General features: G+C 35.0%; 1 protein-coding gene across 2 annotated transcripts; it reads left to right on the top strand.

Moving 5' to 3' along the window:
- The first annotated feature begins 216 nt into the window (after nucleotides 1-216).
- Nucleotides 217-18,276, top strand: LOC129266044 (cytochrome P450 4V2-like). 2 transcript variants are annotated; one of them, XM_064101867.1, is made up of 13 exons: nucleotides 225-320; nucleotides 734-947; nucleotides 3,741-3,935; nucleotides 4,311-4,429; nucleotides 5,001-5,086; nucleotides 5,726-5,919; nucleotides 11,114-11,183; nucleotides 12,243-12,369; nucleotides 12,693-12,872; nucleotides 13,188-13,290; nucleotides 14,535-14,669; nucleotides 15,283-15,462; nucleotides 15,842-18,276. In XM_064101867.1, exons 3-13 carry the CDS (start codon nucleotides 3,758-3,760, stop codon nucleotides 16,003-16,005), a joined length of 1,536 nt encoding a protein of 511 aa, XP_063957937.1. In that variant the 5' UTR covers nucleotides 225-320; nucleotides 734-947; nucleotides 3,741-3,757; the 3' UTR covers nucleotides 16,006-18,276. The 2 variants fall into 2 exon arrangements, with proteins under 2 accessions (XP_054759900.2, XP_063957937.1); XM_054903925.2 differs by having other exon boundaries at nucleotides 217-947.
- The last annotated feature ends 399 nt before the right edge of the window (nucleotides 18,277-18,675 follow it).

Here is an 18,675-nt window from a genome sequence, read left to right as displayed (position 1 = left end):
GGGTTAAATATAGAGATAGACAGAGAGAGGGGATTGAATTTGAGCCTGAAACATGTAGGCCTACCTTACAGAATAAATATCTCTTAGGGCCTATATACGCTCTTTTCTATTTTGCTACCCTGGTCCAACGCCTCTTTATTTGACGCCCCATGTGACTTTGTTTATGGCTGACCTAGATTTCAGTGTAGCTTATCCAGGGTAAATACTACGAGGGGCGACTGAAAGGTTTTGAGCCTAACATATAGAAAGGATTGAGCCATCAGGACCAAATTTACTCCATAAAATCTTTTTGTTCTCAGTCCTACTCACCAAATTTCTTGGTCATAGTAATTTCTAATCTGATTTTACAGGTTCCTGTATCATATAGTGTCTGATGAAAAATTGACAAACTTGAGTTGGCCTTCTTTGGAGTTGATGACATGAGATGCTTCCATTATTATCAGACTACTACTTGATCTCAGGCTGATAGTGAAGAACCCAAGTGTCATCAATAGTTACGAATCGTTCCAAGAAATGGATGGGTTAAAGGCCAAGTCTCTGCTGGTTCCACGCCTTTCTCATGCAACGATACTTAGGTTTGTCCATTCTTCATGAGACATCTCATCGATACAGAGATTTGGGGAACCTGTAAAATGACAGTAGATACTGCTGTGATCAAGAAATTTGGTGAATAGGATTGAGGAATGTGAAAGATTTTATTTTCCAAATGTGGTTTTCACATCCGCGTATACAGGAAGGAGGAAATAAAAATTAGCTTGATGAAGAATTAACTTGCGTATGGTTGAACTTGAATGTTGGCCATTCTTCTGCATTGCAGTCCTTTGAACCAGTGAATTTTGATCTGCGCTGTGCATTCCCTGGATGTGCATGCTTGCTATTGCCTCATACTTAGCTGAAATATTTTCATCTTTGCCATCATGGGGGAACATCTCTCTATCTACTAAACTGTAAGTGTATAATTGCTCTATTTTCATATAATTATTGTCTACCATTATTATATAGTAAATGTTAATATATATTTCCCCTGCTTTTTACTTCTTCTCGGGTCACCATACAAATCCTTTCCAGTGGAGGGTACACGATCTTGCTTTTGGGTTAAAACACTCCATTATATTAAGCAGTGCACGGCTCTGGTAGGAGGGGGCAGACCAAAAGGTGTTGCATCGTCTGACCCCCCCCCCCCCCCAACACGGCGTAAATCCGGGGAGAATGGGGGATACATCCCCCCACTTTTCGGAGAGGGGGTCGGCATGTACAATCATCCCCCTCGCCACTTTTCAAGAAAGCAACAACATAATTGTCAAATAATTGATACTACTATTAATGCGTGGATTCATTTAAATGCGGTCAAGGTGCTAAATTGCCCAATTTTGCATTTAAAAAATGCAAAATCTTTTGCGCGGCCGCTCCGGCGTTCCCGCGCTCAATCTAATCTGACAAGATTTTGCCAATGACAAATCCCTTCGTTTAGCATATTGCAAATGTTATATCACCTGCATCATATTAGAGTATGGTTATAATACGTCTATTTATGAATTATATGATACTAATATATTTAAAATATGGTTATAACTTTGATCATAAACCAATCAAAGCATCTTTTGAATACACTGGTGTGAATGTATGTGTGTGTGTGTGTGTGTGGGGGGGGGTCATGTTATCTGGAAGCAGAGGATATTTGTACAAAATTATATAGGTATACTTTATACTTCAAGATAAGAGTACGATGAGTTACCAATGACATAGACAAAATCATTGCCGTTAATGAGACATAAAGGCAAGTTAGGACAGTATTATTCACAATTTCATCCGTTTATAAGAGACTTTAAATCACATTAATTCCATAACAATCTAATAAATATTTCAAATACAAACTCATTCTGGAATCATAATATCTGTTTATCAAGGCCTAACTCATTTATAGTATAATAGTCATTTTCTTTCGGCGAATAAAACTAAATTTCATTAATGTGTACGAGTTTCTGTAAGAAGGCGAGAACGGAGAAACTAAAATAATAACACTGATGAAAAAATTGTGGAATAGTCTTTTAAACTACAATATACTGAATGTAACAAAACTAAATTATTTGCATGGTTATCACATCACTTCGAATAAAGAATGAAATAGACATAAGATAAGGGTTTTGTTTTACTTTACTATTTTACCCCTTCCCTAACAAATTGCAAAATAACCTATAATATATGCGTGTTATGTTTTCGATGAATATACTTCGTTCAATCATTCAGTAAGTCTGAATTGAATTTATTCAAACCAGTCAAAGGAGAACAAAATACAAACAAAATAAATGGTTACATTATAAAGAACTAAAACAAATGACAGGTTTGGGACCCCAAAGAAGCACAGCTTGTAATCAGGGGCCCCTGCATAAGATATTTTACTCAAACATGGAATAACTACGAAAAGAAGAAAAAAAAATACAAGGTATTTAAAGATCACAACAGGAACACTACCCACACGCAAGCATACACACACTCACACAGACAAACACACACATTCACACTCCAAACATGTCACCCCCAGGTGCAACTAACAACTGGTCTTAAATTTATCAAGTAGGTATTTATGACATAATTTCTTAAACCGAGACAGGGTACTGCTACTTCTTATATCAGCAGGACACATATTCCATTCTTTAACGCAAATTGTTCTGAAGGATTTCAATGTAGCATTAATTCTAGCATAGGGTTGGTGAATAAGATGTCTCTGACGTGTGTTATAATTATGAATCTTAGAATTAACCACAAAAGTTTCTTGTAAAAAAGAACAATGCAGGGATTGGTATTTAAACATGAAAATAACACAATTCAGCGAGACCATTTCATTAAATGGTAACATATTCAACTGCAAAAAGAGCGGGGAACTTGGAGCCAGATAATTTGAATTTGTTACATACTAAGTAGAATTTCAGTAGCCTTAAACATCTTGGAATATCAATTTGAAAAATATACATCAAATACCTAAACATGCTAAAGTACAGCTTGGGGTAGCCAATCAAAGAGACACGCACGTACACACCCAGACACAAACACACACAAAAAGAAACATAAAGGAGCACCAACATATGTAGATGAGTAAATATATACTGTACAATGAAAGGTAAATATAGCACACAAAAGTAACAAACATTGAGTTTGTATTACAAAACACCAAGAAAAAGTGATGAATGATTATTCAAGGTAAAAGAAAAAAAAAAGTAATACAAGGAGAAAACAATGAGTTTACCCTCTGGGAGACTTTAAGAAAGATTATTAGCAGTTTATAGCTACTAACATGTAGTGAAGTAAATATGATCTCAAGAAACAGTTTACAAGGCAGTAACTTGTTGCAGAGATGTAAAGACCTTCTTAACTTGTTATTTCTCTCCCCTTGCTTCATTTTCCCCTGCGCGCCATCCCCAGTGATCGCGCTATCCCCTCTTTCACGAGGGTAGGAAATCGTGGGGCTGTTTTCATTTCGGGCGTAGAGGTCGAGGATTGTGTTATTGATCAACTGAAAAGCAGAACAGTCCTGGCAAAGGACTAGTCATAATTATGCAAAGAATACCACAAATGCCCCCTCTCCTCCCTCTATGACACACGGATAGATAAGATAATCAAATATCAATTTTTGATCTATCAGAGATAACTTTTCGTAATATTTTACTGGATTAATCAATTGTGTTTGCAATAATGTTTGTTTCATTGATCCAATAAATTTTGGCATGATTCTTTTTTTTCAGAAAAACTTATTTTCAAGATGGCGGCTGAGCTACCCGCTGGAATTGGTGTTACTGTGTGCCTTGTAGCCCTCTCTGTATTCTTGGCTTACTACATCGCAAAGTTCTTTCGTATTTACTTCCTCATCTCCAAATTTGAGGGCCCTCCCGCAGTGCCAATCTTCGGCAATTTACTATTATTTAAGAGTGATGCTAGAGGTAGGTCAACAGCTTTGATTTGTGTAATGATACGTATATCAGAGAAACCAAGGTATTTTGATAGTGGGGCAAGATGACATAAAAAAAATTAGATCATTTTTTATTTAATGAAATGAAAAATAAAGGTGTATTAGAGGGTTTTGTAACCTTTAACAATTCTTTCTTTACTTTCATACATTTTGGAGTATACATATTTTGGGGTAATCAAGTGAAAGAAAGAGGAGCGATATACGGAGCCAGATGAAATTAGATTGTTCACATCTGCTTTCATTTCATATAAAATAGCGTAAAATAGTTGGTCCAGACCACATTACCGTTACCACATCGTATAGAGTCTAATAAAAAAAAATTTTACATTGCTTATTATTTTTGCAGAAAATTACTTGCTCGGGAGGAAAATACAAGAGCAATATCGCCAAAAATCTGGAGGCTTAATAAGGGTATGGTATGGACCATCACCTGCTGTTTTGATCATCAGTAGCAAGCACAGCGAGGTCGGTGTTCTCTCTTGCATTTTTATTCCACGATACTTACACTCCCCCTATTATTATCGAGATGAAAGTGACAAATGGCCTGTATATTTTCTACATTTCTCTGAGTACCATAAAAAGGGGAATCACCTTGGTCCGCCATGACGAAGATGCCCAGTGTATCTACCTCCCATTGACCCCATGCAATGCCCCTCTTTTTGCTAGGTCCTTTGTCCTCAACTAAAAAGGAAAGATTCGAATAAAATTGTTTAATTAATTGGATCCATCGCAATTTTATTATTCAGGCCATGGAATAGATAAGGCGGGGGGGGGGTACTCAGGGGCCGCGGAAACGGGGGATTGGCTGGGTGGGCTTCAGCCCCCCCCCCCCACTTTTACAAAACTGGGAACAAAAACGTAAAACTTGCCATCTGACCGTGATTTTTGCATGGTCAGCCCCTCCCCCCCCCCCCATTTTCAAACCCCCTATTGCTGTCATTATACCCATAACGCCCCTGTGATTCGATGGTAATGGGGTTGATAACTTTCTTTTTAATCATGTTAATTGGTCCGTTCATTCATATCCACACTGCAGTTGTTAATGAATAGCAGCCACCACATTGGTAAAGGAGTCCAGTACAAATGCTTGGAACCATGGCTAGGACAGGGTCTTCTTACCAGGTAAGATATTACTAAGGATCTAGGAATCACTATATTAGAATTATATATCACTTACATCGCTCAATACTAAATGTAAGCCGTGTGTATTATTGTAAGCATGACTTTGTGGACGGCATGAATTTTACAAGCAAGTGTGTTTCGATATCATTTTTATATCTTGATTAACAGCAAGTTAGCGATAACCAAATATACTTCTAAGGCACATTTTCGTGTTAGATTCATTATTTTTTACAAATATATCCACTTTAAAGCATATTTGTTGAAATATTATGTGAAATTCTTGGACTTTATCTATGACGCTTTATCTCAAACTCTTGCGTAAGTTTGAAACTAGCCCTTGCACTATAACTGGTCCTGTTTTCGATGCATTTTACACCGGGCTTTTTTTATGATCATTTACGTTATTGTTCCTAAATACTGGGGGGTTTTTTCAAAAAGAATTTTTGAAAATTCTGTCTGTCATGAAAATATCGTCCCCGGATAATGTTGTGACCGATACAAGGGCCTAAGGTCATCAGTTGTGATTTGTCTTGTGATTTTGAGGACCATTTTTCATGATTTTTTTTTTTAACATAGCCTATCAGCTTATACTATAACCATGTATATCATATAGTTTATATACAAATTTGTAACATGCAGCTCAGGGAAGAAGTGGGCATATCGACGAAAGTTACTCACTCCAACCTTTCATTTCTCCATCCTACAATCTTTCGTGGAGGTATTTAATGAGCAGAGCTTCATATTGGTCAAGAAACTCGAAAAATTAGCAACGGATTCCGAGACAATCAACATCTTTCCTCTGGTCACGAATTGCGTGTTGGATATCATATGTGGTAATTCGACTGAGCTTCTTTCTTTTTTTCAGCATAGTACCATTGTCATGAATAGTGATCCAAACAAGTTGATTGATGGGTAAAAAAATCACACACACGTAACGATTAGAATTTCATCAAAATCGGATGTGAAAAAGGAAAGTAATGACATTTTAGCGTTCTTTTTTTTCTGAGAAATCAAAGTCATATTTTAACGACATCCTTGGAGGATGGAGTAGCCAGATTAAGTCAATATTTATTTATTTGTTTAATCTATACAGATTAACGATATAGAAACTTTCAACTAAAATACAATAAACATTATAAGTGATAAAAGATGGTGATTTTATTTGTTACTCTATGAATCAAACCAAAATTTACCCTTGATAATGGAGGTAAACTGTAAATATCTAATAAAAAGATATTAAATTATTAGATACGAAAGATTTGCGTACCACCCTTGAAGTACATTTTGTGAAAAATAGGTGAAACGTAAAACTGCCGCATGCCCGCATCGCCTTATGCAGGTTTACGATCCGATTTTTATGATTTTTTTAGTGTAATGCTTGTTTGGTTTTCTGCATGTAAAATTATCGATTTGTTTGCGAGATGGAATTGACCTTTCATAATCTTCATAAAGTTTGTGTGGATATCTTGATAATTTTTTTGTAAATTGCTATAATGATATGAAGTTTCATCATCCATTATGTTATAAAACTCGTCTCGTGCAGGATCAAGACAAAGCGGGGATATGACCAGGGCCCTGTCTTACAAAGACTTATGATTGATCCAATCAATCGTAACTCTATGGAAATCCATCAGTGTCATAATTTTTTCTACAGGAAATTTGCACAATGTCCTTTGTAAACAAAAAGAAGCACAGTGAATTTTCATGAAAACAATGAATGCATGAATATACATCATATAGTTGGAAAATATTTTGAAAAACATGCATAATAGATGTCGACGTTGCTGGCTGTCCATAGTTGTGATTGATCGGATCAATCGCAACTCTTTGTAAGACAGGGCCCATCAGGATTTCGTAAATGAAGGGGCATGAAGAGTAGGTCAATAATTCATTCAAATTTTCTTTGATAAGAGAAGTATTGTTTAGCGGCACGTTGCACCCACTCTTGGTCATAACTAGGGGTGGGCAAATAATACCTTTTGGGGGAAATTCAATTTCAAACGAGTGGATTCTGTTGCCATTTTGGCTGCTGAGCACAATTCCAATGAGTATTTTTGTTTTAGAATACGTCTGATATTGGTTCCAAGCGATTTTTTAAAATGGCCGCCCAATTCCTCCCATATCAGTGTTTTCATGTGTAAATCCTTGAATATCGATACAAATAGGGCTTGTAATGTGTCTAACTAAATGTTTTCATGGTCACTGAGCACAAAAATACGTGAATCAGATAAGATAGGTCATTTAAAATGATGCTTTTGGTTGAAAAACAGCATTTTTGGGTCATTTTTGGTAAAAAAATTGCCCCCAAATTGCAATTTTTGTGCATAAGACCTTAATTATTCATTCATCTGAAGTTTGTATATGTCTAAATATATGATTTCATGGCCACTGAGTCCAACAATAGATAAAACAGACATGTTTGGTCATTAATACTGTCTATTTTCTGTGAAAAATCACAATTTTTGGTAAAAATGACTGAAAATAGACTGCAAATATTCATGCAACAAGGCTTGTAATTTGTCTAACCATGTCTTTTTTGGTGATTTGGTAAGACAAATTCAAATATATCGGTTGTACTGTTAGAATTTAAAGAACCTGTATTTTAATGGATTTTTTGCCAAATATTACCCACCCCCCTCCCCCCCCCAAAAAAAAAATCTTTCTATGCAGGATATCAGACGCATATAGGTCTTGAAACTATTACTAAAATCACTGTATGTATAGGATATTTTCAGTGCTTCGGAGAGTAGCTGCATTAAAACAGAATGAATAACAGAAAATATCAGAGGATGTTGTCAAACTTTAGGAAAATCAATGTACATTTTTCATAAATATTGTTAGATCTTAAGGGTTTTCATAAAATGTATGTTTTGCCATGCATTCTACTTGTAGTTTTACTCATTTGCATAATCTACACTATAGAGCGCTGATGTCATCAGTGATATACTATCTTTTAATATAGGTGTGTTTCATGGTGACCCTTTCAGGCCCTTCACAGATTTCTTCAACTTTAAACAGAATTTAATCTACAGCTTTCACATTCCTTATCTAAACAATATAATGGAGCTACATGTATCACGGGCCAAAGATTAACAATTTCATCCGAGAGCACTTTTTTAAAGAGCATTGCTAATATTGATATTTTTCAGTCAGTGGGGAATATGATCAGATACTTAAAGATTTTCCTCCTTCTTGTATAGTGCTATTTCGTTAATACATGTTCAACAGTACAGTTGCAAGAAAGTCTAATTCTATATACCAGTACTGCATTCTCCTCTTCAGAACAGTGAGCCAAACATTTCTAGATCCCATATCTCCTGGCTTTCAAATTCACTACTTGTCAAGCAGATTGTTCCTGGAAATAGATCCATCGGTAACTTTAATAATGTAGCCTAGCTTTTAAAAAATTACGATTCATACCCAAAGTTATAATACACGGAGGAGCGTTGTGCCATTGTCATGATCATTGTGTGATTTTCTGAAAAAGTCAGTCTTGGGCATCTGCCTCTTTTAACTGCTTCAATATCATTTTTGTCTCGCCTGCATAGCAGAGCGAGACTTTCCGACGGCGACGGCGGCGGTGGCGGCGGCGTCAACATCAAATCTTAACCTAAGGTTAAGTTTTTGAAATGACATCATAACTTAGAAAGTATATGGACCTAGTTCATGAAACTTGGACATAAGGTTAATCAAGTATTACTAAATATCTTGCCTGAGTTTCAGGTCACATGATTAAGGTCAAAGGTCATTTAGGGTCAATGAACTTAGACCATGTTGGGAGAATTATTTTCAAAATCTTAACCGAAGGTTAAGTTTTTGAAATGACATCATAACTTAAAAATTATATGGACCTAATTCATGAAACTTGAACATAAGGTTAATCAAGTATCAGTGAACATCCTGCTTGAGTTTCAGGTTACATTACTAAGGTCAAAGGTCATTTAGGGTCAATGAACTTTGGCCAAGTTGGGAGTAATTGTTAAATTACCATCCTAACTCTGAAAGTTTATGGATCTAGTTCATAAAACTTGGACATAAGAGTAATCAAGTATCACTGAACATCCTGTACGAGTTTCAGGTTACATGACCACGGTCAAAGGTCAGTTAAGGTCAATGAACATGTATATGCATGTTATCCAATAAAACTCTGTTCTAACATAACTTTTCATTAGGCATTTATATACTACTTGTCTTTTAAAGAAGGAAAAAGTGAAAATATATTGCATTAATTAATACAATATCAGATGATAATGTTGTTGGCTTGCAGATAGATAAATCATTGCTGTCTTGTGCATAACTGTAATTCATAACAGTAAATAATGATCACCATTCCCATTCAGACTACAAGCTCAAATTATGTATTTTCTGTAATATTTTTCCTTAAATTTTTAGTTTTTTTCTATATCACCATAATAATGTTTCTAATCTTTTAGATATGCTTATATTTGAACTCAGCACCCGTGAAAATATATAAAAGAAATACTGCACACCCCTTTTATGCCGTTTGATGTGAAAATAGGGCAAAAATGCCATTTTCCCGCCATTTTTCACAAAAATGGCAGGAACCAATATATAAAACTACATCGTAGGTCAAAATGGTTGTCGGCTTTGTGTTCAGTAGCCAAAATCGCCATAGAATCCACCCGTTTCGAAAAAAAATTTGTTATTTGCCCACCCCTAATATAACATGGATAATTAAAAGGGACGCGATTGCCCCCTAAATCTGGCAAATGAAAAGGGGATATCAATCCGAAAGGGAGGTTGCCCTTGAAATTGGTAATGAGTATGCCAATGGAGACTTCAAATTGGTCACACTGGTGATGTAGTCTGATGTAAGGCACAAGTATTCTTTACACTCCAATACATAAAATGGCTAAAATAGTATTTTTTCAAACGTTTTACTTCAAATCATATTTTTGCTTTCATGAGGAAATAAAACATCATGCTATCTGTTTTATAATTTAATAACGACCCTAGGGGAATCGGTACTTAGTAGAAAACCACAAATCATTGATAACTAAGTCATGGCCAATGGGAAAGTTGTCCCTATCAGTTGTCATAACTTACTTACCCAGTTGCCAATTTGAATTTTATGATCTTAATTTTAAAACAACTTTCGTATTGCTTTTCCGATTTTTTTCAAATTTTCACTATTCTGTTTAACTTATTTTCATCTCTCACACGACATTTTATGACCAAGGTTGGATTTCCCTTTAAATCTTCGTATGCTAAATTAACTTATCAAAGGAATAATTAATTCGTTGAGTGATGACAAGTATAATAAGATATTCATTTTGTCCAACAATACCACAAAGGTATAGTGGGTAACGCTGCTATAACGCAGCAACTGCTGTGTGAAGTCTGCCTAAGAAAATTCATAGGCAGGCCACTAACCACTAGACGACTGGAGTGCCTTCAGCGAATTAATTATTCCTTTGATTTGATATAAATTTCAGTGTTTCAGTGTCAATGTTTGACTCTTTATGTCCATTTTCTAAGTTATATTTTGTATGTTCAATGACATTTAAAAATGCAAATTTCCATTTATATAAAATATTCATTTCGACAATAAATAGTACCTTATGAATCCTTGTGAACTTTACGATAGCTTGAAGTCAAATCACTAAGGACACCCCGGTGCTCTTGTGGTTATGACTCTGGTTTAGTAATATAATATTATGTGAAATCAATACAATATCTGTGTTTGTATAAATTGTATTGTATTCAAATGTAAATCTTGTAAATTTGTATGTACATGTATATGTAAATCTTGTAAATTTGTTAATTTGTATGTATGAATTGTATCTTTTTATCGAATGGAATGAATAAATCTTGAATCTTGAATCTTGTTGCATGTGTTACCCTTGCGGTATTGTTGGAGAACAATGATTATCTTATTACTTGATTAGATTAATTTGTTGAAAGCCATTTTCAGAAAGGAAATCAACGAAAAAAATAATGGCACCCAAAGTACTCGTTGCATAAAACATGAAATAATAATTCCCTTCTTATATCTTTGATATTTAGATACAGCCATGGGGAAGCGGACCAATGCACAAGAAAACAGTGAGAATGAATACGTTCGAGCCGTTGATAAGTACGTAACATGATTCAACACTTACTAATACCATGGTAATAGAAATTTTCCGACAATAAAAGACCAAGGGGTTCAGAGTGGCCGTGAGTTACATGAAAAACTTCATGAAACCATACTGAGGGTCCCATCCAAATGAAATTCCTAAACATACTGATCATAATGTTTTCATCAAGAAAAAGTTCAATAATACTAATACAGAAGATGCTACCATACTTCATTCACAATGCATATACTGTCCATTTACCATCAAGTAAAGACGCCACCGTCATCATTATCGTTATGATCATTTTCGCTATAATCATTATATTTGTATCATTTTGATGTACCGTAAGGGCACTAGTATTCAACCCGTTTGGAGAGTTTCCTCAAATATATAGAAATATAGAATTTACCTGAATTTCAGACCCGTCTTATTTCCAAGAGCAAATGCTGGTTATTCTTTTTCCGTTATTTTTTTCTTCAACCAGTTGACTGTGTGCGCGGGCGATCGAATTATACGGCGACGGATTTTGGTACTAGTATTCAACCCGTCGGTACTAGTATTCAACCTAGCGATAAAAGATGGCCCTGTCTCTCAATCTGCCCTTGTCCCATCCGACTATGGACTACACCATTTGAGATGAGACCAAACAGGGAATTAATCAAAGCCAGAGACTTACATAGATCTAGATCTAATTTAGCAATCTAAACCCTTTTGAGATTTGCTATCAATCCTCACTAGGTTGAATACTAGTACCATTCAGTGCAAAAGGCCATCGCCGCATAATTCGATCCTCCGCGCATACAGTCGACAGATTGACAAAGAAAATATCGACAACAGATTACCCTGGAAATAACAAAAGTATGAAATTAAGATAAATTCCCTATTTCTAAATATTTTGGGGAATATGTCAAAATCTTTGAATTATGCCGGGTTGAATACTAGTACCCATACGGTACACCGAGTCTTCAAATGACCCTATGAAAAAGTCTTCCAAAATTAATGATTGAAAACTGCTCCCTCCATTTGAATGGGAAAATGATTGTTTTCATGATTTATTGTTTTCCCCTCTTGAGCAGTATGAGTCGTCTTGTTGTTCGTCGAATGAGGAATCCATTGTGGTGGTCAGACTGGCTTTATAACAAACTAGGAGTAGGGAAGGAGCATGATAAATCATTAAAAGTCCTTCATAAAGTAACCAAAGAGGTAATTATCAAATAATATACATAAATTATACTTACCAAAAAGTTGTGATATTACACCATAAGTTTTTTAAGGCACTTATATCTTAACTTGCGATTCCGCGTAACTTGTGTTTCACCAATATTCAGAAAGATTCACAGAAAATGTGTATATTAGCACAACTTGAAATGCACTCATTTATTATCGTGCCAGATTAGAATTCCATCTAACCGTTGGATAATTATTTCTGTCTCCCCCCCCCCCAAAAAAAAAAAAAATGAAGTAAAATAGAAATAGTTTTTGTTATTTCTGTTCATTCTACTTCTTTTTTTTTGTTACATCTTTAGATGATTCAGGAGAGACTCCATCAAATCCCTTCAAATATAAGTGAAACGGACCAAAGCGAGTCAATCACTGGAAAACGCAGAAGAATCGCATTCCTAGATCTTCTTCTTCAGATGCACCGTGAAGATCCCAGCTTTACTCTTGATGACATCAGAGAGGAAGTAGACACATTCATGTTTGAGGTGAGGAATTGTACAGCTGGGATATAAATGTGTTTGCGATTCAAATATATTTTTTTAAGGGTAAAAACTGTTGCAATTACAGCCCCAAAGGTGATCTTTACAAAAGACGATTAGAATATCACTCACAGACATTTATTCCCTAACAAACCCCTATTTGTAGATGTTTTTTTGCAGATCTTGGCCACAAATAATAGGCGTACTAACGAAATTGACATTTATAATAAAATAAGAAGATTCACACAAGACGGTGCTTGCGTCATAATTAAAGTCTTCTACCTAAAACGCACGAATACTATTTCTGATCTTTTCCCATAGGGTCATGACACAACATCTGCAGCAGTTAGTTGGTCTATCTTGCATATTGGACAGCATCCAGAGATTCAAGCTCGTCTGTATGACGAAATAGATGAAGTCTTTGGTACGTCACTCCAAAGAATATTGTACTTTCCATCCTATTTTATTTCATTTGCGTATTTTGTACATAACCACATGCATCTCTCTTTTTGAAGACGGATTGTTACTCTTTTAAAGCAGTTTCAGATAATTTTTCCTGGAAACACAATAAGTTATATAGCTAGCCGTTGAATTATGGGACTATTGATACGACGAAAGTTCTAGATATTCTGAAATGCAAAAGTGAAAGTAAGAATGCTTGCTAAAATAAATTCATCTTATTAAACCCCTTACACAAAATATATTATGTAACCATGTCCGTCCATCCAGTCTCACTGATCGCCATATTATATATATATATATATATATATATATATATATATATATATATATATATATATATAAACATGATACCCCGATCTATCTCAGATCGGAGAAAAGTTTGCTTTAGATGTAAAAAAAAAATAAGATGAGAGTGATGTGAGTATACCACATCGTTTTGTAAACTTATTCTCTTTCAAAATTCTATATAAAACTTCTGGCGGAGAGATCTACATCTCATATCGGAGAAAAGTTTGCTTTAGATGTTAAAAAAAATAAGATGAGAGTGATGTAAGTATATATATATATATATATATTGTAAAGAAATGGATGAAGAGAACAATGTTAGGCGTAGCTTAAATCAAGGTTCCCCAGAGCTATCTACTCTTTGGAAAAATTGGTGATGCCGAAAAAATGTATCTGCCGTAAATCGAACCCGGGCCCCCAGCTTTGAACACCGGTGCCTTAACCACTAGACCACAGAGACAGGTTAGTGGCTAGGGCGACCCCGATCCGACTGACCGTTAGATTTTCGACACTATACCAATTATAATTTCCTTTGTCGGGTGGAGGTGGGTTTCGAATATTATAAATTATAATTGGTAAAGTGTCGAAAATCTGTCTATCTGACGGTCAATATATATATATATATATATATATATATATATATATATATATATATATAAATACAGCTGTTGCAGTTGTATTTTCATTTCTACGACTTATCGAGATCATTGGATTTTGAAGCCTATATTACAGAATATATACTGCGACCAAAATGATTTGCAAAAGGTTGCACGGACAATTGCTAAAGAAGCTGATTTAACATTCATTTTCATTTTGATATCGATGAAATGAAACGAAATTTGAAATTTAACTTTCCACAAGAAACTAGCCATGATGTATCAACAACCGTGATAATATGTAGGCCTACTTGTTAATTCAAAGGTAAATCTGATCGACCAGTGACTTCAGATGACCTCTCTAAACTACCATACTTAAGTCGTGTTGTTAAGGAGACACTCCGTATCACCCCACCTGTGCCTGGAATTGCAAGGGAACTTGACGATGACATAGTCATAGGTAAGGGTGTATTCGTTTCAGATTGGGATCTACATCTCAGATCGGAGAAAAGTTTGCTTTAGATGTAAAAAAAAAAATAAGATGAGAGTGATGTAAGTATACCACAACGTTTTGTAAACTTATTCTCTTTCAAAATTCTATATAAAACTTCTGGTGGAGAGATCTACATCTCAGATCGGAGAAAAGTTTGCTTTAGATGTAAAAAAATAATAAGATGAGAGTGATGTAAGTACACCACAACGTTTTGTAAACTTATTCTCTTTCAAAATTCTATATAAAACTTCTGGCAGAGACAGGTCCTTATTATATCGGGGTATCATGATTACACTATTCAGGTATAAGAAAAATGTAGATGATGGAGGGGTGAGCTGTATCCTAACCCATCATACGCTACACCCTTCATTCAACTCTTCTGATATTTAGAAGAAAAAAAATACAATAAGATTTAAATTATTGTAATAGAAAAATAAAATAACTTGTCAAACAAAATAAACAGTGTATTGATCTGGCATTTACACCCCCTTCTCTCTCTTAACAAATCAGTTTTCAAGTCAATTGATTCATATTTTTCTAGATACTTATATCTTCGTCATTGCCCTTTGATTTGATATAGATGGTAAAGTAATACCCAAAGAAGCGGCAATCTTTCTCATTATCAATGCCCTCCATCGTGACCCGGAACAGTTTCCTGATCCAGCTCGGTTTGACCCAGATCGATTTTTACCTGAGAATTCGGCTAAACGACATCCATTTTCCTTCATCCCTTTCTCTGCAGGACCAAGAAACTGCATTGGTATGAAAATGAATAAAAATATAAATATATAAAAACAATGCCCCATAATTACCATACACTTCTTCCCTGAAACATTGATTAAATATGCTAGAATGACTGGTGGACTACTGTATTATATTTTTAATTTTTTAAAAGTGTTTTGATATCTGAATGTTGGTATTAAAGAGAAAAGGGCGGGACGTTGGAAAGTTCAGGATGTAAATAATCGAAAATATCAAAATTCTAATTGGAGAAGCAGGAAAATAAACAGCAAGTGAGATAAAAGAAAATATAGAGAGGTTGTTGGAGCTCTTCACTGATGTAATATTTAAAGAGGAAATGGTACACATGATATCGAGATATGATTAGGATTTTACCTTCGGTTTCCCTAAATCAACAGGTCAAAAGTTTGCAATGATGGAGGACAAGGTTATCCTGATCAACATCCTTCGGAGGTTCTCTATCAAATCACTCCAGACTCTGGAAGAGGCCAAACCAGCCGGAATGTTAATCTTGCGACCATCAGAGGGCACTATACTTGTTAATCTCAGTTTGAGGAAGTAGTTCAGGCGAAAACCAATTATAACAAAATTATTCAAAATATTTCAAATATCGAAAAAAAAAGAAGTTTGGTTACTTTCCGAGACAATTTACTTCAAATTTAATTGCCACAATATTAAGTAAAATGAAGTGGTGTGATATACTCCACTGTATTTATGTACATGTTTCGAATAGCCAGGACATTTTATTTTGTTTAACATTTAAGTAATTATGTTTATACTTCAAATTGACTTTGATATGTTTCTCACATATTGAAGAATCTGTTTACCTTTTATGTATAAAAACTGCAATTAAAAAAACTCTAAATCTGAACACTTTATATCACAGAACCGAGTATTCTAGATTAATTACCCTTTTATGGTATATTGATGACAACAAATTATGTTCTTTATTATCACCTGCCAAACAATCATCTCTAATGTCTGCGATCGTCTTAACACGGAAAATTTCCACTACGATTCTGATCAAGCACCGATCCTGTATTCCCCATGCAAGATATGTTTTGGGATCTGAGTTTAAACCAACTACCTATACTAACAAAAAACAATTATGTATTCCCCATGCAAGATATGCTTTGTGATCTGAGTTTAAACCAACTACCTATACTAACAAATTGATACTTGCCCCCCCCCCTCCCCCCCCCCCCCCCATGAATGGATCGAGTCTAACCAAGGGCAGCACCAGGATAGGGGGAAAGACGAACTAATGGTGATGATTTTTTTTTTCTCAGTTTAATAACAGAGGTAATTATAGAGATGCAAATACTCTTTTTTTTTCTTGGATTGTCATAGGGGTGGTCGCCTCTTGCCCCCCCCCCCCCCCCGTATCACACCCTGTGTCAAGCAAATCCTACCCTAGACCATGGATTGTCGATTACAACCATGCCTATAGACCTTTCCTATACATTTTATTGGTGCATTTAGAAGATTTGATTTATCTCTGAAAATTATAGGTATTGTGACAGTAATGAAATTGGCTACGTATAACATCTATATTCTCAAGTCTGTTGAATTCGTCTACCTCTTTCCTTTTTTAGCACATGAAAGTACTATTATCCAAAACAATGATGTTGAACCTGACTTCCAATTCTTTACTGAAAGTTCAAATGACTCTCGATACTACAGTTCTGAGGAATTCAATGAAATATTTGGGAATGTAGATGTTCCGAGCAGTGGAAAATTTTCCAGCGTTCACTTCAATGCTAGAAGTCTTTTAAATTCTTTTGATGACATTACAACCTGTCTTGACTCTTTGGACTTAACATTTGATATAATTCCCATTTCCGAAACCTGGCTAAGATTCGAAAGTCCCCTGGCATATATGCCCAACTACACGTTCGTTTGTAACAATAGGAAATATTCCAGAGGCGGTGGAGTTGGAATGTATGTCCACGAATCTTTTAATTTCTTAGAACGCAATGACCTTAATTTAAGCGAAGCAACATGTGACTCTTTATTTGTCGAACTGGAACAGTGCGCAGGGAAAAATATAATTGTAGGAACCTTGTATAGAGCCCCATCTTTGGACATTAATAAATTTATCGAGGAGTTTGATAGCCTTTTGATTCGTCTTTCCAGGGAAAACAAACGGATATTTTTTTATGGGTGATCTAAATATAGATATTTTAAAGCATAACTCTAGTTCTCAAATTAAAAACTTTGTTAACTGTCTTTTTAGTAATTTTATTCTCCCTATAATTCATCGGCCCACCAGAATTACACAAACAAGTGCTACCCTTTTAGATAATGTTTTGACAAATCAATTTGATTTACATACCTTAGGTGGACTGTTATACTCCGACGTGTCAGATCACTTACCAATATTTCATGTAACCGACATGAATGTTATCAAAATTAAATCGAAGATCACGCGGTACCTCGTAGGGCTTTACGACAGTAAATATTGCGAAATTTAAAAATGAAATTGAAAATTCAAATTGGGGTGACATTTTAGATATGCAAGATGCGAATCAAGCATATATGAAAGATTCATAACCGAATTCCGTGCAATGTATGATAGCAGTTTCCCATTGAAAAAACATCTAGAAAGAAAATTAAACTTAAATGCTGGATGACCGATGGCTTGCTTCAATCTATTTGTTATAAAAACAGTCTTTATAAAATATATATCCATAAACCAACAGTTCGAAATGAAATTAAATACAAAGACTCTTAAAAACGTTAACTATTTGAAACGACAGGCTAAAAAATGTTATTATAAATGTAAATTTTAAGAATATAAAAATAATATAAACCGTACGTGGCAATTGATCAAATCAATATTGAATTAAAAAAAAGAAAAACCACCCCAACTCTTTAGTTTGTGATGGAAGTGTATCGACAGACCCACTCCAAATAGCAAATACTTTTAATGATTTTTTTGTTGAAATAGGTCCTAGGCTAGCTAACACCACTCCTCAAAATTAAACAGATTTCAAAACGCGTCTATCTTAACCAAATTCTAAATCATTGTTTTTCAGTCCGGTAACCCAACGTGAAATATGTAATATTGTCATGCGTTTTGGTAACAACAAGGCCCCGGGGTCTAGATGATTGCTCTCCTAAGATTGTCAAACTTGTAATCGAATTAATAAGCGAACCTTTGTGTCATATATTCAATCTATCACTTGCCTCTGGGATATTTCCAGATAAAATGAAAACTGCAAGAATTTCT

The sequence above is a fragment of the Lytechinus pictus genome, chromosome 7 (genome assembly GCF_037042905.1).
Source record: "Lytechinus pictus isolate F3 Inbred chromosome 7, Lp3.0, whole genome shotgun sequence".
Classification (NCBI taxonomy): domain Eukaryota; kingdom Metazoa; phylum Echinodermata; class Echinoidea; order Temnopleuroida; family Toxopneustidae; genus Lytechinus; species Lytechinus pictus.
The sequence above is the reverse complement of the archived record's forward strand: the minus strand, read 5'-3'. Positions and strand labels throughout refer to the sequence as shown.

Bases quoted from the DNA above. Each gene is read 5' to 3' on its own strand.
- LOC129266044 (XM_054903925.2), top strand. From the start codon at position 3,758: ATGGCGGCTGAGCTACCCGCTGGAATTGGTGTTACTGTGTGCCTTGTA. The intron at 13,291-14,534 runs GTACGTCACTCC...GTTAATTCAAAG, and splicing joins CGAAATAGATGAAGTCTTTG to GTAAATCTGATCGACCAGTG. The intron at 15,463-15,841 runs GTATGAAAATGA...CTAAATCAACAG, and splicing joins AGGACCAAGAAACTGCATTG to GTCAAAAGTTTGCAATGATG.